We start from the raw sequence: 26,664 nt of genomic DNA on the forward strand, positions 1-26,664 counted from the left end.
AAAAAAAAAAAAAAAAAAGGATGGCAGTCCCTCTTTAACAAGTGTAATGTTAACTTAGTACTTACTAAATTCATAGAGATAAATCTCTTTAAAACATACCAGTGGTTACACGCTTCTTCTGTCCACCAGAGATACCCCTCCTCATCTCATCACCAACTGTGATGTCTGCACAAATCTCTAATCCTAGAATCTGCAATAAATTTGAGTGATAAGTCTCCTCCAAAAGTTGATCCAAAAACTTGGGATCAAGAAGAATAAATAAATAAACCTTGATAATGTAATCCGTGACCAAACTGGTCTTTTGGCCAGCCACGGATATGGACTTCAAGAAAGCATCAAGTTCTGGATCTGGTTTGATTCCCGCATCTCTCTCACGCCTTGAGAGTTCAGCCAGCAGCTCATATCTTGTTCCAACACCCAAACAGCGGCCCGAAAAATCCAATGTTTCCCTCACTGTCAGCTCTCCATGGTGAAGATCATGTTGACTAATATAGGCACATGTCCTTTGAGGGACAAATTCATGAAATTCATGGCCACAGTATGTGATTTTTCCTGTTTTCTATTCAATTTCCCCCAATCAGTCAGCAAACAAACAATACTGTCTAAAAGTTGCAATCTTGAATAGTACATAAACAGAAAATAATTACCTTTAAATCATTATCAAGCTTTCCTGCAAGCGCCCGCATCAATGTTGTTTTCCCTGCACCAGGGGGACCTAAAAGCAGTGTCATCCTGAAAACAACAAGATTTAAGCACCAATGCAAAATTACAATCACCAGAGGGAAACCCGCAACCAATACCCGATGGTGGGCACGGGGTAAACCCCGCCTTGTGACCCTAGCTGGCAAAGGATTACAAGGAGGCCCATAGCTGACTGGCTCAAACCAAGAAGGCGAATAGGCCGTTCCTGCTGAGACTCAACTTGTAACCTTATGGTACCAAATCAACAACCTAACCAACTTGGTTGGGTTGCCTTCAGATTATATAATTCCTGAACAAAAGGATTCTTTCTGGGAAATTAAGGAACATAATAAGATGTTTGGAACTTGGAAACACAAAATGAAGAATACCTTGATGGCTTGATAATGCCACTGACATCTTTGAGTATTTGAATGCTTCTTCTATTAGAAGGGGCAAGGTGAACCATCCTCAGAACATTCTATTGTTCATTGCAGGCCAAAGAAAACAAGAAAAGCATCATTAACCAGTAAAGTACTAAGTAGTACCTAAGTTTTGAGGTATTAATATTTGCTAATTCTGATCAATAAACTAGAAAAGGATCAAACTTGACCAACACAACTCAAATACACTCCAAAAAAATTTGATAGCTTTGATCAATAATCCAAATTTTCAAACCCAAAACAGAAAGAATATATAAACCTAAGCTCAAATCACATTCAATGCCAGCCTCTTTTGAATAGGAAAGAATGGTTTAGTGGCAAATTAACAAAGCTAATCATTCTAATAGCAATGAAAAATGGCATACAATCAATACAAATAATTGAAAATGTAAGTTGTGTGAAAGTCGCCAATATAAGTTCAGAAAGAGTTTTGAATCAAATCTTCCCGGACAGGAGTCAAACTCTCGAGTCAAATCTAATGACTCCGTTGATGCAACTCGAGTTAAATCTAAATTAGTGTCATGATATGCAAAAGAAAGAAAAAAACAAAGTGGCAAAACATAACCAATTACCTCAAGGACATTCATGGTGGTATTAGCCAAAGTGGGCAATGCTCTACGGCCAACATATGTCTCTCCCACCACTGATAAGTGTTCATACCTTACTTCAATCTTTGGGATATCAACCCCCACCCTGCATCCATCCAAATAAACATTAGGCCAAAAAAAAAAAAAGTTGAAGGTTTGCAACTCCAAAATACTAAAATTTAAAGATTAGCTTTTTTAGAAAGGAAATTATACCAAACAGCTATCAACTAACAACAACACAGATAATTTACCAAACACCTTTCTACAATCTAATGTTATCAACTATTCATACCCTCTAACTCAATCATCTGATAACTATCAGCGCCATTTACCAAGCAGGCCGAAATCCCATTAATGAATGCTAAAATCTCTGAACTAATATGAATGAAAACTTACTTACCTATCAATCCTTTCTCTAAACCTTAGAAGAAACCTATCATTATCTTCCTCAACAGCTCTTAGTATACTCTCCATTAACATTTCCTTTTCTTGCTTCCCAAGCTTAGTAATGTCAATTTCCTCTGCAACAAGGCGGCCATCGCCGTCCACCGCATGCTTCTTCAACACGCCTTTCCTCATCCTATCAAACGTCGGCAGCCGCTCGATGGCGGCCCACCGCAGCTCGTCCTCCTCATCCTCCCGCCGCGCGCTCCGGCCGAACGCCTCCGGCGTGGCCAGCCACGCCACCTCCCGGAGACTGGCGGACTGCCAGCTCCGCCGGCTACTCGACGCCAAACTCCTCCGACTACTACGCGAGATTGCCGGGTCATCCCCCTCCATCATTTTTTGCTCCAAAGTTTCCTCCTTTTCTTGATTGCACCGCAGAATTTCTCAGTCTTGACGTGAAAAATCAAAGCTTTGTTGCTTATTAGTGTTATTACACGTTATGCGCCGTGTGTTACGAGTTCCCGGGGAGAATAGTCGCCGGAGAGTCTCCGTTTAAGCATGCCGGAGGCCGGGAAATTAAAACTCCGGTGGAATGAGACGAGGGAGCTGAGGAAAAATGGGGAGTTTAAAAAGAGAGTAGTTGAAAGAAATTACAAGGGTGGTTGAAAGAAATCAGAACCGCAAACAGACAGCATGACACATCGACTATACGTCCATACATTTCATTAATTCCATAGAATCATCAACATAAATACTACTGCCTATGTCAAACTAAGCCGACGGGGAATGCTCTTTAGTTGGATTGTTTAAGGGTTTGATAAATGCACTAATAAGACTTATAACAAAGTTATAAATTATATTAAAAAAAATTTATGTGATGGTCTCAATTGTTAATTTCGTGATTACGAAAACACAGTTTATTGGCCGGTCAACACAATTTTTTTTATATCAATTCTCGTGTGTATGGGCCTTTTGAGGCCTTTTATACATGTACAAGGATGATTAAAAGTGAGTTGATGCCGGTTTCTCGTACTCTTCTCACCGCCCTCTCTGGGTGGCTCCCTTCTTTACACCGGGCTGGCTCTCCCCCATCTGACTCAAGTGTTACCGACTGTCTTTCTAAATTTACTGACTCCTCTTAGCAGCCTTCGGGACTACCGATTAGCGCCCGCATCCGCTCCGCTCTTTTAGCTGGCTGATTTCTGATTTTACTAACTACGTTGCTCGCTCCAACTACCTAACCACACTGCTTGCTCTAACCACTTGATAACCACTCGACTTCCTAAGGTAGTGCTTTCTATACCCATCTGAGTCCTGATGTGGCTAGTGTGACTCCTTCAGTCATGCCATTTTCTATCCCCTGGACCCTTTGTGTCACTTTATTCTTCATTCAGCCAACTTGGCTACTTGCCTTGTACTGTGCTCCGCCCAATTTTCCATCCTTTTTGGTATGCTGCCTGCCCTTCTCAATTTTTCAAGCCCGGGTTCATATCTCATCATTAATTTAAAAAAATTAACAATATAATTATACAACTTATTATGTAATTTGATGGCACTTCTCTTTCCAAGTGATCACAGGATCAAACGGTGGAAACATTATAGAATCATGAGTGATAATGATCGAAATTTCTTTAAAAGGTTACGTGTAAGTGTCGGAAACATCCAAGAAAATATCAGATCAGTTCCTAGTTGTAAGCAGCTATCTACATTTATTAGTATTTATTAGGATAGCCATTCAAATTGGACTTTTATATATATATATATATATATATATATATATATATATATATATGAAAAAATTCACAGTCATAATTCAAAAATATGAAATGAATAAACATTACATTGTGACTCTAGTTAACAAAGGACACAAGAAGGTAAATTAACTTAAGTTGTCTAACTAACAAGTTTAGCTTAAATCAAGAAGGTTAATAGGTTACCCCAATAAGAGTCTAACTTGATTACCTAACAAAATATATTATTTTAGTCATATTGTAAAAAAAAAATAAAAAATTTTAAGACAATATTTAGTGCGTAATATATAATTCACTTTATATCTCAAAATTTACATAGTAAATAATTCATCTTTGAAGTAACAAAATCATTCAATTATTATTACTTAGGACATGTGTATTTTAGTACATTTTTTTTTTCAACTTTGGTTCTACTTTAAGAATTAAAATTGTAAATTTTTTTGGACAAGTTAAAGGGTATATTATAATAACAAAAAATTAGAAGCTAAAGTCAGAATAGCTTAAATGGTCGTCAAATCAACGTTAGTCTTGTTTAGCTTCCAACAATAACGTAGGATTATCCACTCATGAGTTTAGCTTGGGTGATGAGCTCAGCACCTTGAATACGAAAGTATATTATATTCCATTCACAAATGCAATTTTCCCTTTATGATATGATGGAGTGGCGTGTGACAAAACATACAGACACAATAGATCAGTTCATGCATGATATAGTTAATAGCTAGGGTTTTTTTAAAAAAAATATTCCAGCTAGCTTAGATAGACATTATTATTATATTACGGAGTAGTATTATTATAATAAGAAGTAAAATTTTGTTATGTAGCCCATATATATATACTCAATTCACAAATGCAATTTTCCCTTTATGCTATGATGGAGTGGCGTGTGACAAAACACACAGACACAAAAGATCAGTTCATGCATGGTATGGTTAATAGCTAGGAAGTTGATATGTTATCGGTTTTTTAAATATTATTCCAGCTAGATAGACATTACTCCGTATTATATTACTATTATAATTTGAAGTATACTTTTGTTATGTAACACACACATATAGAGAGAGATGAGAGAAAGAGAGAATTTTATTTATGGTCTCTATGTGACAATCCTTTTTTTTTAAGTCCTTTTTTTCTTTTTCAAAACATTCTTCTTTGATCCTAGTATTATTGTGGCATGATCATTTTTTATCTTTCACCTATAAAATCATTTCGTGAAATATAAGGGCATTTAGGTCTTCAATTATAATTTTTTTCAAAAAAATAAAAATATAATGGATCAACCCACTTTGTATAGAAACTATCGAAATGTTCTTGTATTTAATGAAATTTCAACGATTTTATTGATAGATGACAAAAATGATCATGCAAAAATAATATTAGGACCAAAAAGAAATATTTTGAAAGTGAAGGACTAAAAGTGGACTACAACTATAAATATAGGATAAAAAAATGAAATTATTCATATATATATATATATATATATTTATTTATTTATTTATTTATTTATTTATTTATTGGTGATCGTACGAGAACCACACTAATTTTGGCCTTTGATATTGGTGGTGTGGATGATTAGGGGTGTAAATGAGCCGAGCGGTTCGTGAGCTGCTCGCGAGCCGCTCGGTCAAAGCTCGGCTCGAGCTCGGTCAAATTCGAGCTCGAGCGGCTCATTTAATAATCGAGCCGAGCTCGAGCTCTAATGTATTAGGCTCGTGGCTCGTCGAGCCGCTCGCGAGCCATATATATATATATATATATATATATATATATAATAATATAATATAATATATACATATAAAATTATAGTTTATTTTTAATTGAAACATGAATATAAAATCAAACAGGTTAAATTTGGCACTCAAACTCAAGTTCAACCCTGATCTCGAGCTCGAATTCAAGCTCGAACTCGAGCTCGAGCCGAACTCGAGCAGCTCGAAAATTGGCGAGCTCGAGCTCGAGCATCAATTCTTGAGCTCTATCGAGCTCGAGCTCGAACTCGAGCCGAGCCTTCCTTAACGAGCTCGAGCACGAGCCACCCTATGCTCGAGCTCGGCTCGGCTCGTTTACACCCCTATGGATGATTGTGAATTGATTTGTTTTAATTGCTTATTTATTTATGGGGTTGGTTTAGGGATTTTGAGTGCATTTAAAATCTTTGAATTATTATTTGCTACATTTATCGTCCGACTTTTTTTGTAGGAGCACACCACGAAACATGTTGTGAATTGGTGGTATTAAGTAAGTCAATGTCACCAAACTTATAAAAAGAGTTTTACTATATAAACTTTCAATTTTTACTTCATTTTTATTTTTTGTCCACAAGAATGATAAGATCAGATATCATTATTTGAATGAAATAATAAAAATTAAGAATTTATGTACTAGTAGTACTTTTTTTGTGAAAAGTCCGAGAAGGAACAGTTAGACAGTTAGTTGATGGATAATAATATATTAAAAGCTTATAATGACTGATTTCTTCTAGGATTTGACCCAAAGGAAATAATATGTATAATCTATGTCCCATTTATAACTTCTAACTAATTTTCTATAACACCAATAAAAACAAAAAAATAGAGTCATGACAAAAATAATCATAATGTGTGGTGTTTATAGATTAGGATGACTTTCAGTCGTTATAAAAAAATCTAATGTGATGCACATTTAATTCGCATCCCAGGAATTTTTTTACATAGTTAGGATTGGTATGTAGCATGAATGTAGAGTACTTGTAACAAACTTTATGCGTCCTCAAGGTTGAGAGGTAGATCGGTCAAACATCCCGAGCATGGGTAGATCAGTCATGTTAATTAACCTTTTCTACAAATGTGTGTATACCTCTAAGTCTTCTTTCATATAATTGAGCTGGTCTCAAACTAATACTACTCTATAACCAAAATGACATCAATAAATAGAAGTGTGAGTGACGCGATTAATGAAAATACAAAGAATAGTTAGATTGGAATTCAAATGTGATATCATAATTTTGTAATTAAAAAATAATGTAAATTATATAAGAATATATATAACCAAAAAATAATAATTATGATATTGAAGTAGTGGAGTAATTGGCACAATTATTTTAGGAAGTTTCAAACGAAAATTAAATGCTTAATGGACCATTATTGCAAATCTTAAACGAGTTCTATTATATTATAGGCTTATATAAAAGTCAAACATTGTTCATTTGTTCCGGTCCCAATGTCGTTTTAGAACTGCAAGTGTTATCAAGTGCCACAGTTTAGGCAAATTAAATCCTATCACTTACTAATAAATATAGAAAGCTGATTATACCTACAAACTTGAATTGAAAGTTGGCATTGTTTTAATCTCATGTTCTTATTCTTTGTAATTATTATTCGCGTTTATTTTACTCACTTCAATTTTATTAATTTAATGTCGATCAACATAATTATATATGTACAAGATATTGAGCGTTAAATATATAAAACATAAATTGCAGTTTATCTATCAGTTTAAATCGAACACATCTCAAAAAAAATTGGTCACTACTTAAGAGTGTGCATGAAGTAAACTTCATCTCCCTCTGTCCCATTTTACCTGTCATGTTTACTATTCATTGGTCAAATCAACTCTTTCTTTATTACTTATTTTCTTTAATAAATTTTAATTATTTTTAAATTTAATTTTTTGTGTTTAATATAACTTTTGATGTAGTTTCTAAATATATAAATTTTATATACTAATATTAAAAATAATTTCAGTCAAGCCTCGTTAACCGAATCAGACAAACAAAACGGGACGGAGGTAGTATTATGTAAGATTATCATGGATATTTATAAAATTTGCCATTTTAATTCTAATTATTCTAAAATATATGTTTTATGTTAGCTTATTATATGTATCATATTTAATTGTTTTTGTAATTATATATTTTATTTTAGAAAATAAATTGTAATTTATACCCATTATAAATATGCTAATTAGTAATGTCATTCATAAATTATTAGTGATGTAAATATTGCTCTCAATTTTCAAAATGTGACTTTATCAGTGATATATATATATATATATATATATATATATATATATATATATATATATATATATATATTGGTTCAGGTGCGGCCGTGCGGTCACACGCCACTCAATGTTACGAAATACACCACTCAATGTTAAGAAATACACCACAATGAAACACACACAATGTTAAGAAACACACCACAGTGCATATTTGTGTGGTGTGTTTCTTAACATTGAGTGGTGTATTTCGTAACATTGAGTGGTGTGAACCGCACGACCGCACGAGAGAGCACAGCCGCACCTGAACCTGACTATATATATATATATATATATATATATATATATATATAAATTCACTATTTTCCGAATGAAATGCAATCCTTAAAGTCATTAGTTCACGGACTATAGGCTAGGAACATAGTGATGACACCCGTGCATTATCGGACTGGTCACAACTCACAATCCTAGTTAGGCAAAAACTTCTTTTTTTTTGGGGTGTTTTTCTTTTTCTGAAAGTTATTGTTTTATTGATAAAATATTCATGTTTAATTATTTATTTAATAAAAATAGAACTCATTCCACTTTGATAGAGTATACTCAATATAACTTCAGAATAAATTGGGCATGAAGTTGTTAGCCGATTGAGTTAGGCCATTAGGTTGGTTGGACTGTCTTTATTGAAAGTTAGCTAACAACGAGTAGGAGTTGAATATGGGACAATTATATAACGTTTCATTTTGTAATTACACATCTCCATGCTCAAATCCTATTTAATGCTGAAAGGATATGCTCATAAACGTCGTTGGCTAGCTAGATGTTTTTAAGGTCAAATCGAACATCTTGTTGTTAGTGTACATTTGAAATATGGTGTTGGCTGCTACACAAATTTAAAAAAAAAAAATTACACAAAATAATTATAACTTTTAATGTAATAATAAGGCAATAAGCATTTGATAATGACAATTGGCATCAACACAAGATTCAAACAAAGCAAACATCATGTGAGCTTAGTTTACTTATGAGTGTGCTCATAGACATTTCATTATCTTATATATATCTTCCACATATTCTTGTCCACTCGATCACTCCAATCTCCCCAACTATTTAAATTAGAATTTGTCAATGCCTTGTAATGTTATATCATTTATAGTCCTAACTTGTGATAGAAATTTTTACCTAATTATAATATCTATACGCAACGTAACATCATTGGGTATAGTAACCCCACTCAATTAGTCCTTATTAGTAGAATGTTATGCTGACAATGACACAATTGAGACGACTCACAAAAAATGATAAAACAAAAATTTTATGTTTCGAGTTGTTTGGTATCATCTTAAGATGTAAAATCAAGTCCTCATATATAACCACATTGTACAAACAATACTCAATGTAGTGGATTTTTAGCGAACACTAGGCTTGATCTTTTCATTTAAAAGACAGTTAAGTCGACAATCATTATGATTTATTTATAGTATTTATTATCTTGTCGAGTCAGGGTGTGAGAACTTTATAAAGAAAAATATCGTATTTTGCCCTTAGGACCACCATGACGGATTGTGACACTTCACTTTGGACTTAACTAAATGTATATATGGCGGAATTGGGTATGGACCGATACAGAGCCAACCCCATGGGGACAACTGATTTAATAATCCTACGTGAAGTATGAAGACAGGTTAGACAGCTGATTTAATGCATGTTGTTGTGTGTTGTCCATTCTGCGAAATAATTGGCAATCACTATAGGCCATTGAAGTTTCTTTCAACTCACAAGTTTAGAGAATTAGGGATTTTGTGGGATTATTTTAATCTGAACTACGATATTGTGAAATAATGTTACAGGACATTATTTATATATCCAGTACTAAACTATTTAAGTATGTACGGACAGTTCAATTGGTTCTTAAGTAATAGATTGTGAGCAATAATACAAAATCAAGACTTATCAGTCGCAGTGTACACCAGACGTTAGTCTTCTCATCTAAGTAATATATATAATATACACAACAATTCATATACGGAGTAATTAAAAAAAATTAAAATACAAATTTTGCTGAGTGACTATAGACTAATTCCTGACCTCACATAAAATGGTCTTGGAATGGGCTAAGGTGATCGATAACCAATAACCATCTCTGACAGAAACCCAAAACTAATTAAATGCCAATTCAATTATGTGTAAAGGACAGCAGCCAATTTTGCAATTATTCAAACTAGTTGCCCCCACCCCCACACACCTATCAGTGCCTAAGTAATGTGTGTAATAGCCCGCAAATGTGTGTGCAAGGTTTCAAGTTGACTTATAATGAGAGCAGTCTATTAAACTTCTTGGTTTAAACCGATCAAATATAGACAATTTAAATTGATTTATCTCGTTGTGATCCTTTATTAGATAGGACCAGTGGGTCACAAGGTAAAATTTACCTAATACACACCCTTGAGGAGTAACTGTGGGTTTCTCTCGTTATCCAAAAATAACTGAGGTTAACTCATTTGAACAAATCCTAGCAATATGTAAATGTAGAACAAGAAACATAATAACTACAATTTTTCTCAAGGATCAAATGATTTCCTTGTATCCGAAGGGTGAAAATTCCGGCTTGTTCTCAACATTTACATTATAATATAAGACTGTAAGGTACAGGCATGGGGGGAAACATGAAGGGCACTTCCTAACCAGACAGTAAAGAGAGCATTGGGTTATTGCTAGAACAAGTCAAATTCTATATGCTCTCCTGTGCCACTGCACTCAAGGAACTTCTTGTTTTTGGCGTGAAACGCCATATTTGGGACCTCGAGATCACATAGATCGGGTACCTGAGGGGGTATGGCGCAGCGTATCAATGCCCAGTTCAGGCCATCGAAGAACGGGTGTCGTTTAATCTCAGCAGCTCCTGTTTCTGATCCTAACCGGTTCTCGGGTTCCTTCACCAAGAGCCCTCTGATTAAGTCCCTCGCCTGGAAACTAACCATGGGGCCATCGGGAAATCTGAGGCTCTGCAAGACCACATTGGCCAGAGTTTCTTCATTTCCCGCGCCTTTGAATGGCGTCCTGCCATAGAGAAGTTCGTAAAGAAACACTCCGAGTGTCCACCAATCGACTGCACTCCCGTGGCCCTCCCCTTTGATGATTTCTGGAGCCAAGTACTCGTGTGTGCCAACAAAAGAGTTCGATCGAGCCTCTACTGGCTCAACTACGAGCTGTGGCAATGATCTGTTGAACGCTGCAGCTTCAGCTTTTAGTTTTCTTACTCTCGTGGTGGCGGGTAAGATCCTAGGGCTAAAGCACGAAACTTTGCACGATGGTCCAGCACAAAAAGGATCAATGCAGTTGGATCCAGCGCAGGGACCAGAAATCCTAGCAGGCTCCAATGCCCAAGAGGACGATTTCAGAAGAGTCGGGTTAACTGAGCATCTCAGCGACAGGTCAAAATCCGTGAGCATTATGTGACCATCTTCACGTACCATAATGTTTTCCGGTTTCAAATCACGGTAAACCACACCCAGCATATGCAAATATTCTAAAGCAAGGAGGACTTCAGCAACATAAAACCTGCAAACAATGAAACATTGTAGTTTTCAGATTTTTTTTTTTTTAGTACTACTGACTCTGTTACAATGTAGTATATGTTCATAACTACTTTCTCAACATTGTAGTTTTCAGATTTATATATTTATATAGTAAAACTAACATATCGTTGCAACAATGATTTATAAATTTGAGAACAATGATGAAGAATGATGTAATGGTGGAGGAGCATATGATACCTTGCTGCTGGTTCGGGAAAATATCTGTTTGGCTGCTTTTGTCGGAGGACATGCAGATCCCCACCCGGACAGAACTCCATAACTAAGCACGATAAGTTATCAGATGTAAACTGTGCATACAATGTTGGGAGAAAAGGATGATCCAATATTCTTAAGATCTCTCTTTCGGTTTGTGCCCTTGGTGTCTTCTTCCTTCTGGCCAAAAATTCGTTATCCATAACCTTTATTGCAAATAAGCAATTTGTTCCTATCAGCTCGGCAAGATAGACTGTACCAATATCTCCACAACCCAACTTCTTCAGTAGATTGAAATGACCCAAACCTAGGAATCCATGCTGCTTCTTCACCTGGTTGATAGCCTCCCATCTTGCATCCTTAGACATGTGCGGTCTGATGCCAGAACAAGGCGCACTTAGATTGCTCTCTTCGCTTAAAGTAGTGCTACTGCTATAGTCACCAATACTACTCTTTGAGCTTTGGGAGAAGTCCCCTTCCCTGTATTTTGATGTTTTGTTCAATTTTGAAACGGGAGTACTACTATTGTCACAGTTATACCCAATTTGGTCAGGTTTACTAGCACCACAGTTTGCAGTCCCCGGGCTGACTTCAGGAGGCACATATGCAGAAACAGCAGTTGCGGGGTGATTGCTAGAATCGCCTTTCGCATCCTTTAATGCACAGTGACACCTCTGACAGATAGCTTTGTCACTGGAAACCGTATCGCCATTTTCATCTGAGAGATGAGAAATGTCTAATGCTTGCAAAGTTTCCGGTTTTGGTTTCTTCTTAATGTTATTTTTGTTCCGAATAGCTGGTTTTATGGCACGAGATGTGCTTCTTGTTGACTTGAGATCCTTGCTGCTCTTTGCTGCATTGGATAAAGGCACACTTTGCAATCTGCCTTTCCGTTTTAGTTTGGGTGCAGCTCTATGCACTCCTTTAACCGAGGTACCACCACTTCTAGATGAATTTCTTGTCGCCTTTATTGGAGCAGTGTTCCCCTTTTCTGGCTCTAATTCCCCGTAAACAGAAGAACAAATCGGTACCGAAGGAACTGGAGTGTGAGTGTGGAAGTCTTCATCATTCACTACCGTTTCTAATGACTGAATGTCAAGAGGGGCACATGAAGGTTCAGCTTCACATTGCACTCTATTGGAATCTCTAGATTTCATAGCTTGTTTATCAACCAATTGAGGAGAGGAATTGTTTTTCTTTGGAGACTTCTTGGGATCGGGATGGGGAAGAGACGACTCTGCATCTTTTGATATTGGTTGATCAACCGACCTAAGAGGAGTACTTCGCTTTGGTGACTTCGTCTTGGTCTCTCGAATGTGTTGAGGTACCTCATCGAAGGGGCTCGAAATGGTTTCGGCGGGCTCCCTTCTCTCCTTTTGTTGGACGATCGACCCGGTAATCTTAGAAGTTGGTTCACCAACCAATCTAGGGGACGAAAGGGCACTTTGGTTCGGTGACTTCAACTTGGACTCTTGGCAGTATCGAGGCACCTTCTCCGAAAAACTTGAAGTGCTTTCTGCAGGAACTATTCTAGCACTTCGGTATACAGAAGACTCGGCAGTCTTGATGGTTGGGTTCATGAAATGTCGTGGAGAAGACTGCGCGCTACGGACTGATCTCAAGTTGGATTCATGTAGGAAATGAGGCACCCTAGACGAAAAACTCGAAGAGCCTTCTTCAGACACGGGAGATATTTCCCCTCTTCCATCATCAACAGACCTGTAAGAGTGTGTAAACCTTCCAGCTTCTGATACACTAGGAGAACCGGGCGCCTTTGATAATCTTTTCATAGCAGCCATTTCCGATGCCTGAGAAATGCATAATCCCCGCAACGCTTGTTTTAGAGAGACTGGTTCAGAGAACCCTATTCCTGGCGAATGATTCCCACCACCACCACCCCTCATTGGTCTTTTCGAGGCATCTCTTCTAGGTCGATCCGACAAATCCAGACTCTTTGACGTTCGCAGGTCAATTGCCTCGAAAAGCCGATTAATATCATCCTCCAAATACTTATTATTCTGTCCCTTTTTCGACACAGGAGGCTTCCAGTCTCTTTCAGCTGTTCTTGCCTGGCGGGATTTTCCAGATGGAGGAACCAATTTCAGCTCCTCCTTAGATTCAACAATTTCAGAAACACGCGTAAATGAACTCATTACTTGGCAGCAAACACAGCACAGAAATCAAAGACGACTTGGCCTAAATAGGACAACTATTCATAAGGCTTGTAAGCAGAACACAATACTGGGATAAAGAACCAATGGCCATATCCAAACCTTCATTTGTAAGGGAAAGTGAAAGTTTCTTATCCACTCTCAGTTCTTCATTAATAATGTCACCTGAGTATATGTCAAGACCACCAACCTGCAATTACAACCAAGATTTTCACTCACATTAATTACATACAGTTAGATATCTCATTTTACAAGTATGAAGTCTTTACATACAGAAGAACATATATGCGTAAAACAGCGAAAAAAAGACGTATTGAATCCACAACACCATAAATATGCTCGACTCAATGCAACTATGCAAGCAATGGAATTTTAAGGGGATTTCAGTTGCATTTATAAGAAGTTGAATCCAAATTTCTACACAAGATTTATATCAGGATCAAGCTGAAATTTTCCAGCTGAAGATCCCACACCAATCAAGAATGGAAACCTAGATAACCATAATTTCTAGGAGGCAAATTAAATTTCAATCTGCAGGCAGCATCTTCCTTTAAAACAGAACATACAGTTCCAGAACAAAGTTAAGAACTTTCACTATAGCAAGCAGCACTATTTTCTTCTGATTTCAAAACAAAGTTGAAGATTCAACTGGCAACTCCCATTGTGAACAAACTACTGTCAAAACCAAGATCTGTAGTTCTGATACAATCTGTTCATTTCCAAAACTTGCAATGAGATTTTTCATTTTTGGGGAATGGAGGAATGTAGTTCCATCAAGTTCACCTTCATATTAAAAAACAGAACCCCCCCCCCCCACCCCACCCCTTCCCATTCACTTCAAAAGAAAACACCATTAATCCCTCATTTTCCCACCATTAACAGCAAAGATTGAAACTTTCAATCCCAGAGAACTAACCCAAACCAAACCAAAATAAAAGAAGAAAGCCCTTACATTATTCCAGCTTCAGCTTGAAGTAAGAAGAACATATTTCAAAAAAAAAAAAAAAAAAAAGAAAAAAAAAGAGAGAGCAAAATACACAAACCAAAGATTCAACAGTTGGGGAGAGCTCAACAACGACCAAAAACACCTCAAAGCAAAACAATATAGCAGATCGAAGATGCAATTAGCTAACGAAGCAAACTTACATCAGAGAAGTACGATTTGCAGAGATCTAATGCACTTCAGATTCAGAAAACAATAAATTAAAGAAAATGTGGAGTTTGAAAAACCCTAAATAAGTGAGAGAATGGGTCTCTTTTTAAAAGAACTGTTTTCTGATTCTCAGGGAAGAGAAATGCAGGATGGCAAAGCTGGGGAAGAGAGAGAGAGAGAGAGCTCTCATTTCTAAGCTTCATTCACTGCTTTCTCTCTCTTTCTGTGTAATTTTTTTGTTGTATTTTGGGACATGGGACCCATCCCACTGTGGAGTAGTGGGCCCACATTTTCTTTGGATTCGAATTTTGCATTATTTTAAATTGGTTCCTTTTATGAAAAAAAAAACTATAATTTAGTTTTAATAACCTATCAACATAATAATATCATAATCTAAAAATAATAAAAAGATTAAAAGAACCTACGATCTACATCCCATGGAGAAGAGAGGTGTAGGGATTATAGTGGTGAAAATGATTAAAATTATTAGGTCAGCATGAAAACTATAAACGAGACATCGAAAAATGGTAATGTTAAAAATAATTCTTATTAAAATACTAATTTTTTGAAATATAAAATAATAATTTCTTTATAATTCAAATTTTGAAAACACATTTAATTAAACTTTTAAATGTTTCTCAAATCTGTATATTCTTTTTTTTTAGTACTACCGACTCTATTAATATTTGTTCATAACTATACTTTCTCAACTTATTGAAGCACAAATAGTCAATATTGTCGGGCTCGAACCTATAACCTCCCACTAGACTGTAATGTCATATTATTTTTACCTATTTAAGTACTAAGAGAGATATTTTTATTTTGTTTTAATAGTATAATATGATAATATGATATGTTATGTTATGATATTGACAAATTTTTAAATAATTATAGGTTGCTATTTAATTAATTTTTGGTTACCTAGGAGATGAGGGGGCATATCATAAGAATAAAAATGGAAGAAAAAAATACACTAACTAATCTTATTACATATTTGGTATGATTTGGTCATTGCAACAGATCCCTTGACCTTCTACACCCACTTCCTTCATTGGGTGCTAAAATCGATGTGATTTTGACATATTACATAGAAGTGAAATTTATTTAGTGTACATATTTTGATAGTAATTACTAATTTTTTGAAAAAAAAAAAAAAAAAAAAANAAAAAAAAAAAAAAAAAAAAACCTTTAAGCCTATGCATATATGATTTGACCAACTTAGGAGCACATCACTTTCTGGGTTGAAAAACAAACTAAGGCATCAGTGTCTCAAATTAAGGATGACAAAACAATGAAAATTCTTAGGATTAATCAAAGAATTGGAGACACATATTTGTATTATAATAATATATGATTATTTTAATCTATGACTCCATGTGTAAGTTTGGTGCATCCAACAATTTATCAACAAACGTAGTGTTCTTCCACGTAGGAGTTTTTAACTTCTTATCCTTCTATTAGTTCATTCATTTCCTTACAAAATATTAGATTTATTATAATTACAAAATAATTTTTTTTATATTTAGAATTTATGAGATTATATGACAAGTTAACTGGCCTCAAGAAATTAAAATAGGTCAATGAGGTTGATATTTTAGACTTCTTTGACTAACTATGTATGATTTGGACATCTGCGTCAAATTATCACTCGCACTTAATTGACCTGAATAAGTTGAACTACGATTAACTAATTGAAAGAATAACCTACTATAAGCTTGTCATGACGTACATTTAACCACGTTGACATGCAAATTAATTAACTAGCCATCTACCTCTACAAACTATAGTACATCATGTCAGTTTCACTTACATGCGAGTAGTCTGCCATATTCATTTTCTATTTTATATCATCATATCTGTATTTTGGACTTATTGTTAGACTGCACTCCGACCACGTTCAAACCAACTAATAATATCGTAAACTAAAGCTTTATTAGTAAATTAATTATCATCTCAAAATCTCTACTTTCATATTGTGACTCTATTTTCATACCCCATGCTAATTTACACTATCAAGAACAAAACACAACATAGTAAAACATATTCAAAATTTTCAAAGAGGTTAATTATTGCTTCAAAGAAAAGATGTTTAGTATATTGCACGGAGTAACACACATGATTACGGATGGACATGACGTACTCATCATTCATTAATTTATGATTTACGTGTTCTTGGACATCATTAAAGAGTTTAGGTTAGGTCATTTCAAGATCTTGATTCTTCTCCACTTTCCGTCAATTCCCATTGAAAAACTGAACTTATAATGATGTAGAATAATATAATATCATAATTTAAAACAAAAAAGTTGGTCAATAGTCTCAAAATGAGCGATTATGTGGGTAAAACATAATTCTCGTATTAAAAATTTACAGGTTTGATTTTTGTTAACATCTTCTCAGTTGAGTCCATGTATTACACATGAGCAAAATTTATCTGCACCATCAAATAATACATATGAATTTTCTTGTTACTAAAAAATCAGTCAGTCAATATTATTATTATTATTATTATTATTATTATTATTATTATTATTATTATTATCTCTCATTTATTTAATATCTTACCAACCTTAGTTTATGAACATTCTATGTTATTTTTAGACTATAATCATTAATGACAAGTCATATCACATTATACAATTTTTTTTCCCTATGTAATATTAATTATATTAATAAATGGGACTCAACTAACTTGTACGCAAATCATAATTGATAATTTGATATGTAGTAGTAGCTAGCCATAGGCTATAGCCATTCACATGTGACTTTAACATGTATGTTTAATTGTTTATATGATAATTTGATATGTAGTACTAGCTAGCCATTCGGTGAAATTGAAATTTTGTCCAACCAAACAACGTAATTGAAACTTTCATTGAATTACAACTCAATTACATTCAACCAAATTAAACGTCCTGTTAGAATTTTCTATACACTATATTACATTGAATTACTAGTTTTTTTATACACTATATTTTCCAACTTATGCTAGACTAATCTTAAACCCTAGAATCCCTGTCCAAGGGTGTTGGAGGAGGTAAATTGCGAGTCATCCATTCTGTCCGCAATTTCCAATCCTATATGTACACTCTGTGCACAATGAATCTTCATTACTAGTTTCTTTCTAAGAAATACATTTTGAGTGTTTTAAACTTATTATCGAAAACAGCTCTAAAATGCTTTATGGAGGTCCTATAAATTTATAAGAAGAAATATCTTCAAAACTCAAAAAATGTTTGCTGAACCTTGAGAGTTTTGGTACATCATAGATGAACTCCCAATTTTCCTAAAATCATCAAGGGAAGTCATGCAAGATTTTCCCTTTTATCTCGACCACTTTTACTATTTCGTTATTTTGTAATTCTCTAGTTACAACTTATTTTCTCATTATTTTGGATTCTTCGTCAACTTCATGTGATGTATGGTTAGCATATTATGTATGTACTCTTGCACATTGCAAGATGAATGAAGAGTCAAATTCATAGTAAAATTTATTTGATGTGAAAAGTAAAGAGGCCTGGCAGGGAGACAAGCAAGGAGTTGCAGATGAATGATATGGAGTTGAATTGCCAACTGGTTATGAGGAAACAGTTGCCACTTGGCTATGGCTGGGTTGTATAAGGATGTCCCAATTGCAAGAATTGGACAAAAAAGTTAGGCTCAGCTCCAATCTATTATTATTTCCTCAACTGCATCGAACACTCCAAGGATTGATGCCAATAATTGATGAAAGAAAAATGAAACATTCGATATATTAAGCCATCCATTGCCATGTGTTTGAAGAGACTTATTAATTGGCACACAAAAATTCACAGCCCCTTAGGTTGGTATAATAGCCCACACATGAATTACCACTACGTAACCAGCTTGGTTAGCCTGAGTGACCGTGCACTCTCATCCCTTAAAAAAAGTCGGGAGTTTAAACATCTTCTCATACAGAAAAACCAATCTGATAAGTATTTGCCAGGCCGTGGACTGGTGCGAATGAACTGAGATTAACCTGAGTTTGATACGGGCTTAAAGGTACCTCATACAGTTAATGTTTGTTCAGAAACCTCGTGATAAAAAAAAAAAATAAAATAAAAATTACCACCACGTACAATGCTAATAATGTAAAACACAAACACTATATCGTGAAGGAATTAACTATTTTTAGTATCACTACCGGAATATATTTTGCAAAAGTAGTATTGGTCCCTAACTCCCTAAGGTTTAAGTAGCGGCCATTGTTTTCATGCACCCTGCAGGAAGATAAAAGAAATTAGGTATCTGTCTTTATTTGTATCTCACATTTGTCTGAATATTTAGTGTAACTTATATAGATAATCGAACGGGTTTAGGCTCATTATTTAAGGCAAGAGATCAAAATTCTAAAATTTTTGTGAGACTATCTTACCTAAGAAGATTTTACATCAAACCCAAAGATATATTCATTCATAGCATATTTTTTTTTCAAAAGTTTTTCTATAGTATTGCTCCCACTGAGGCTCGAACCCACCACCTCCTATATAAAGGGAAGGGTTTGATGCCACTGAACTATAAGGTCCTTGGCAGCAAAATTGAACTTAAAATATTATAATTATCAAATTAACTACCCGATCAACTCAACTTGTTGTTGTTGGTTGGCTGCTAATACTTGAAATAGCATGTGGATGAGAATAAAGCAAGAAATTGTAGTAAATTGTTTTGGGGAGGAAAGGATGTCAGATGTAGCAAGAGGTGGGTGGTGCAGTATGACAGATCTCACATACAAAAAAATTTGGAGGTTTGTGCATTGCTTTGGACTTTTCATTCAATTCTCCATTCAAATTTTTTTTAAAAGAAAAATAGATTGCATCTTAGCTTGTTTGATGAGGTAGGGGAGTGAGACCTACCATATGACCAACATGATTAATAAATAATGTATTAAAAAGAAGTGCATAGAAAAATAATTGTAAGAAAGCAAAATAAAAAGAGGAGAAGATAACTAGGAAAATGTAGGGTGGTCCTCAATGTGTCAATTGTCAAAAAGTAGAAGAACAATCACTTTCTTTAGGAATTAAGGTTAGAAAGGGATGGTTTGATGTTTGTTCATTTTCCACGGCCATTTTCTTTTTTTCCGGCCCCCCCATATTAAATATAAATTAAATAATTTTACAAAAAAAAAAAATTAAAAGAAATGAGGTTGTTGGTGTAGTGATAGACACATGAGTTTGAATATATTAAAGTAAAATTAAGCAATGAGGAAAGAATATCATTCGCGAATGTGATGTTGTACCTGTTGGACTCCGAACTGATTCGAGATTCCGTTTTTATTTATTTTTATGTTTTCCATTTTCAACTAGATTGTTAAGATACCATGAAAGAAAAATGATATTTTTTCTATTTTTAAATGGTGAATTGAAGTTTTCATTAGAAAAATGTTTGCTTTAAGTGTGAAGGGTTGGAATCGTTTAAATTTTAAACTTGAGTTTGAGAGTTTGAATTTATGTATATATAGTAATGCCGACAAAAAGTGTGTATATATATGTGTATGATAAATTATATTGTGAATCATGAATAAATGTTTATTTTTAATATATTGAAAGTACATTATTTGTATACTGAAAGTTCATTATTTTTTATTATACCAAATAATAAACATTCAGTACTTAAATAATGTACCTTCAAAAAATGAATTTTTTTGGGTAACCCGCAAGAGATTCATACTTATAACCACAATGTCACAAGTTTGAATCTTTACTCTCTTGGTTTGAGCCGGTTAGCTATGAGTAATATAGGTTTTTATTTTTTGAAAACATGAGTAATATAGGTTGGTTTACTTCATTGTAATCCTTTTCCTATGGTCACAATGTGGGGTTTACTCATACCCGTATTAGAAATATCTTTAATATATTAAAAAATGTAATACTACATGTACCCTCGCTTTCTACTCCATTTTTTCCTCCTTGCTAAGGTATTATCCTTAATTGATTTAAACAACAATGCGGCCTCTGCTTTTATTCGTTCACTTTAATTATCTAAAAAAAAATTGCACACATAACGGGATGGAAGTACATATATCATTTTCCTATTAAAAATTAAAAATGTACCTTAGGTAGATATATCAATGTTCAAAGTGAACCTGACCCATAGTATAATGATTGCATATATATGTATAAATATCTAGATGTTGGTCATGGTTTCTTTAGGCCCGAATATAAATATAAATTGAGGCCCGGCCCATAAACATTATCCAGACCATTAGTTATCTTTTGACATCTTTAAACAGTTATGCCCCTGTCCCTCTAATACCTAACTTTTCTGATCTACTTCTTTTCATACTTAATCATCAATTAACATTGTTATTTATCGACAAAGTTTAGGTGAAAATGTTAAAATTTTAAAATTTATACAATTTTTTTTGTTGGTGATCAGAAAAACCAACAACCGCTACCTGAGAGTATATATATGAGTAAATTAAAATGTATTAACAAAACCTTCTACGATAAATTTAACCAAAAGAATATTAGTCAAAATCGAACTTATGAGTAGGGCTGTTAACGAACCGAACATAAACGAACGGAGACTGTTCGTGTTCGTTTGTTAAAGATTTTGAAGTGTTCGTGTTCGTGTTCGTTTGTTAAGGTTTTTGAAAATCCTGTTCGTGTTCGTTTGTTAAGCGTTCGTTAGTGTTCGTTAACGTTCGCGAACACGTTCACGAACGTGTTCATTAACGTTAACGAACATGTTCACGAACGTGCTCGCGAACGTTTTAACGTTAACGAACATGTTCACGAACGTGCTCGCGAACGTTAACGAATACGTTCGCGAACATATTCATTTACGTTCATGAACACGTTCATGAACACTTAATAATCAAACACCCGCACATGTTCATTAACACAATTTGTTCGTGAACAAGACACCCGCACATGTTCATTAACACAATTTGTTCGTGAACAAGAAATACGCACATGTTCATTAACACAATTTGTTCGTGAACAAGAAATAATCTACGTTCACGAACAATAATCAAACAAACAACACAACTACAAAACTAATACAATTTAATAATCAAACAAACAACACAACTACAAAACTAATACAATTTGTTTATAAACATGTTCGCACAACTACAAAACTAATACAATTTGTTTATAAACATGTTCGCGAACATTATTAAACGAACACTTAACGAGGTTGTTCGTGAACACTACTAAACGAACACAAACGAGCTTGTTCGCGAACACTTAGCAAACGAGCTTACCATTGTTCAAACTCTGTTCGTTTATTAACTGAGCTCTAAATTTTGTTTGTTAATGTTCGTTTACCTTAATAAACGAACATAAACGAATGTTTACCGAGCTCGAACACGAGTAGTTTGTCGAAAGCTCTGTTCGCTAACAGCCCTAGTTATGACACATTTTAACAATTTAAGGTCTCATTTTTAGTAATTCAAAATAAGTGAATAGGCATTTGGTAAATATCCCAAAGTGAAAAAACTACTTTAACCCTAGTTTTATCCATCCTCGTGAACCCTAATTTTATACATCACGTGCGATTCACCTACAAGTTGTGTGTGTGCAATTAACCCCTTTTTTACTTGTTATATAAAACGCTAATGAGGCAATGATGTGAATGGTAAAATTATTACTTGTTCAGCAATGCACATTGAACTTACACATAGTGATCGAACATCTTCGACAATTTTTATTGGTGGTTGGTGTTTCTGATCATGCATTTCAATAGGCTGTTAATAATAACAACGAATATCGTTTTGAATTCTCTGGTTAAAAACCTTATTTTCAACTGCAAATCTTAGGGTTTCGAATACTTTCTTCTAACATTCAAAATCCTAAATGTCTACTCGTGGTATCACTTGATCTGATCCACCTAATACTTCTAACAATGAACAGATTAATAGGGGATTACAGTTAAGGTTAAGAATGTTTCACAATATATAATTAATTAGTTGTAAGATCCTCATTGAATGCCACTACACACTCAGTGTCACAAATTTCATTCTCAAACCTTTATAAAACCCTCACTCCCTCACTCCTCTCTTCATAAACATCTCCCCATGCTTAAGAAAACACCAAAAAAATAGCATTACACACATATATACATATATATAACAAAGAAAAAGAAAAAAAAAATTAAAAAACCCATGAAGAGCCTCTTCATCTTCTCCCTCTTCATCTTCTTCCTCTCCGTTAGGGCGACCCCCATCTGGCCCCATGACACCCAGCGAAAGGTATATATCCTTCTCAAACCGCTAATGATTCTTCTGATCTAATCTGGTGCCTTAATTTAAACACTGCTTACTTTTGTACGATAATGTTTGTAGCCTTACATTGTATACATGGGAGAATTGCCGGATGATCCAACGATATCTGCCGTGGATGAACACCATAATTTACTTACTGAGACCCTTGGAGAGTAAGATGTCCATATTTTTTTATTTTTATTTTTTTTTGGGATGCCTGTGACTATCCGAGAGGATATGTATGCACGGGTAACCTCTAGTCAGTGAAAGACAATAAAGGGTAAACCAGTTTAGGTTGTTGCCAATGGGTAAACTCGCCTTGTGTCTCTAGTCAGTAAAAGACAACAAAGGGTAAATTAACTTATGTTGTTGTCTATAGTTGATCAGATTCAAATCAAGAAAATCAATAGATTGTTCTCAAGGGGATCACACTTTAAACCAATAGTCTGATCAATGTGGCACCTGCCTTGTGACTCTAGTTAGTAAAAGACAACAAAGAGTAAAATCAGCTTAAATTGTTGTCCATAGTTGATCAGACTCAAATCAAGAAAATCAATAAGTTGTACTAAGAGGAATCAAACTTAAACCAATAGTCTAATCAGTTTGGCTGGCTGGGATTGGCCAATATTTTTCATATTTGCCAGAAGAAAATTAAAGTTGATGTTTTTAGTTAAGATAATATATATTGTTTAACTTGCANATCAAACAAACAACACAACTACAAAACTAATACAATTTGTTTATAAACATGTTCGCGAACATTATTAAACGAACACTTAACGAGGTTGTTCGTGAACACTACTAAACGAACACAAACGAGCTTGTTCGCGAACACTTAGCAAACGAGCTTACCATTGTTCAAACTCTGTTCGTTTATTAACTGAGCTCTAAATTTTGTTTGTTAATGTTCGTTTACCTTAATAAACGAACATAAACGAATGTTTACCGAGCTCGAACACGAGTAGTTTGTCGAAAGCTCTGTTCGCTAACAGCCCTAGTTATGACACATTTTAACAATTTAAGGTCTCATTTTTAGTAATTCAAAATAAGTGAATAGGCATTTGGTAAATATCCCAAAGTGAAAAAACTACTTTAACCCTAGTTTTATCCATCCTCGTGAACCCTAATTTTATACATCACGTGCGATTCACCTACAAGTTGTGTGTGTGCAATTAACCCCTTTTTTACTTGTTATATAAAACGCTAATGAGGCAATGATGTGAATGGTAAAATTATTACTTGTTCAGCAATGCACATTGAACTTACACATAGTGATCGAACATCTTCGACAATTTTTATTGGTGGTTGGTGTTTCTGATCATGCATTTCAATAGGCTGTTAATAATAACAACGAATATCGTTTTGAATTCTCTGGTTAAAAACCTTATTTTCAACTGCAAATCTTAGGGTTTCGAATACTTTCTTCTAACATTCAAAATCCTAAATGTCTACTCGTGGTATCACTTGATCTGATCCACCTAATACTTCTAACAATGAACAGATTAATAGGGGATTACAGTTAAGGTTAAGAATGTTTCACAATATATAATTAATTAGTTGTAAGATCCTCATTGAATGCCACTACACACTCAGTGTCACAAATTTCATTCTCAAACCTTTATAAAACCCTCACTCCCTCACTCCTCTCTTCATAAACATCTCCCCATGCTTAAGAAAACACCAAAAAAATAGCATTACACACATATATACATATATATAACAAAGAAAAAGAAAAAAAAAATTAAAAAACCCATGAAGAGCCTCTTCATCTTCTCCCTCTTCATCTTCTTCCTCTCCGTTAGGGCGACCCCCATCTGGCCCCATGACACCCAGCGAAAGGTATATATCCTTCTCAAACCGCTAATGATTCTTCTGATCTAATCTGGTGCCTTAATTTAAACACTGCTTACTTTTGTACGATAATGTTTGTAGCCTTACATTGTATACATGGGAGAATTGCCGGATGATCCAACGATATCTGCCGTGGATGAACACCATAATTTACTTACTGAGACCCTTGGAGAGTAAGATGTCCATATTTTTTTATTTTTATTTTTTTTTGGGATGCCTGTGACTATCCGAGAGGATATGTATGCACGGGTAACCTCTAGTCAGTGAAAGACAATAAAGGGTAAACCAGTTTAGGTTGTTGCCAATGGGTAAACTCGCCTTGTGTCTCTAGTCAGTAAAAGACAACAAAGGGTAAATTAACTTATGTTGTTGTCTATAGTTGATCAGATTCAAATCAAGAAAATCAATAGATTGTTCTCAAGGGGATCACACTTTAAACCAATAGTCTGATCAATGTGGCACCTGCCTTGTGACTCTAGTTAGTAAAAGACAACAAAGAGTAAAATCAGCTTAAATTGTTGTCCATAGTTGATCAGACTCAAATCAAGAAAATCAATAAGTTGTACTAAGAGGAATCAAACTTAAACCAATAGTCTAATCAGTTTGGCTGGCTGGGATTGGCCAATATTTTTCATATTTGCCAGAAGAAAATTAAAGTTGATGTTTTTAGTTAAGATAATATATATTGTTTAACTTGCAGTGAAGAACTGGCTAGACAGTATAGGATCCATAGCTACAGGAAAAGCTTTAGTGGGTTCGTGGCAAGATTGTTGCCCCACGAAGCAAGCAGATTATCTGGTACGTGATCCTAGGAAACTGAAAACAGTACGGTTTTCTTGATTCCGTCGGAAAATAATTAGAAATGCATGTTTTGTGTTGCAGAAAAGGATAAGGTTGTCTCAGTGTTTCCCAACACTGAAATGAAGCTCCTGACGACAAGATCATGGGATTTCTTAGGAATGCCCACTAAGACGAAGAGAAATCGGGAAGTTGAGAGTAATTTGATCGTGGGTCTTCTTGATACAGGTTGATTACACAACTTTTTTTTTTTTGAAATAACAAAAGAAACTTGTTTTGTGATCACAACCACTACTGTCTACTGAGTATATGCATACTAAAGGGCTAGGTAAATCATCTTAAGTTGCCTTACCTAATTTACTTGACGGTTCAAATCAAGAAAATTGATATGTCGCTACCAAATTCATTGAGGTGTCAAAGCTTCCTATCGATGTGAGCTCTTGGAGAAGATAAACCAGTTATCCTTAGAGTAACTTTTATTCCTTGAGCAACGGCCGTTCCACTCGGTACTGTCAGATCACTAAGGCCGGCTTTCGTCCCGACTTACTCAACGGGTGAGTCTTGCAGTCAAGCTCCCTTCTGCGGGCCTGATTTGGATGCCTCCATTACCTTTTGGGAGGCCTACACCCCAGAAAGTTGTCTATGGAACTGTCCCTTGGCCTGTAGGTCTTAGGACAAGGTTAGAATTCTAGTCCTTGCAGAGTGGTATCTCATTAATGGCTTGGGCCCTCGGGATCCAAAGCCAAACTTACCGCTTGACCGGCTCACACCAAAAAAATTAATAGGTTATTTTTATTAGGAGTTGAACTTATGAAGTGCTAGTTTTTTTTTTTTTTTTTTTTTTTTTTTTTT

The 26,664-nt window shown here is 34.9% G+C and overlaps 3 protein-coding genes across 3 annotated transcripts in view; 1 reads left to right on the plus strand and 2 right to left on the minus strand.

The window, feature by feature from the left end:
• Positions 1-88: 88 nt before the first annotated feature.
• Positions 89-2,878, minus strand: LOC116006747 (ABC transporter G family member 34-like). Its single transcript, XM_031247235.1, has 6 exons — positions 2,109-2,878; positions 1,694-1,814; positions 1,071-1,159; positions 648-732; positions 269-559; positions 89-190 (listed from the first exon to the last, which is right to left on the minus strand). The coding sequence occupies exons 1-6, from the start codon at positions 2,489-2,491 to the stop codon at positions 89-91; spliced, it is 1,071 nt and encodes a 356-aa protein (XP_031103095.1). The 5' UTR covers positions 2,492-2,878.
• A 7,489-nt stretch (positions 2,879-10,367) lies between these two features.
• Positions 10,368-15,125, minus strand: LOC116006613 (serine/threonine-protein kinase KIPK1-like). The gene is made up of 3 exons (XM_031247053.1): positions 14,930-15,125; positions 11,598-13,973; positions 10,368-11,382 (listed from the first exon to the last, which is right to left on the minus strand). The coding sequence occupies exons 2-3, from the start codon at positions 13,763-13,765 to the stop codon at positions 10,536-10,538; spliced, it is 3,015 nt and encodes a 1,004-aa protein (XP_031102913.1). The 5' UTR covers positions 13,766-13,973; positions 14,930-15,125; the 3' UTR covers positions 10,368-10,535.
• A 9,790-nt stretch (positions 15,126-24,915) lies between these two features.
• Positions 24,916-26,664, plus strand: part of LOC116006748 (subtilisin-like protease SBT4.15) — a 5,065-nt gene continuing 3,316 nt past the window's right edge. Inside the window, exons 1-4 of the mRNA XM_031247237.1 lie at positions 24,916-25,002; positions 25,096-25,187; positions 25,715-25,812; positions 25,897-26,040. Coding sequence (XP_031103097.1) covers positions 24,916-25,002; positions 25,096-25,187; positions 25,715-25,812; positions 25,897-26,040 — 421 coding nt within the window. The remainder of the gene's footprint in view (positions 25,003-25,095; positions 25,188-25,714; positions 25,813-25,896; positions 26,041-26,664) is intronic.

Source organism: Ipomoea triloba, chromosome 15 (genome assembly GCF_003576645.1).
Source record: "Ipomoea triloba cultivar NCNSP0323 chromosome 15, ASM357664v1".
NCBI lineage: Eukaryota > Viridiplantae > Streptophyta > Magnoliopsida > Solanales > Convolvulaceae > Ipomoea > Ipomoea triloba.

Bases quoted from the DNA above. Each gene is read 5' to 3' on its own strand.
- LOC116006747 (XM_031247235.1), bottom strand. From the start codon at position 2,491: ATGATGGAGGGGGATGACCCGGCAATCTCGCGTAGTAGTCGGAGGAGT. The intron at 560-647 runs GTAATTATTTTC...GAAATTGAATAG, and splicing joins AGCTTGATAATGATTTAAAG to AAAACAGGAAAAATCACATA. The intron at 191-268 runs GTTTATTTATTT...AATTTATTGCAG, and splicing joins TCACGGATTACATTATCAAG to ATTCTAGGATTAGAGATTTG.
- LOC116006613 (XM_031247053.1), bottom strand. From the start codon at position 13,765: ATGAGTTCATTTACGCGTGTTTCTGAAATTGTTGAATCTAAGGAGGAG. The intron at 11,383-11,597 runs GTATCATATGCT...CATTGTTTGCAG, and splicing joins TTTCCCGAACCAGCAGCAAG to GTTTTATGTTGCTGAAGTCC.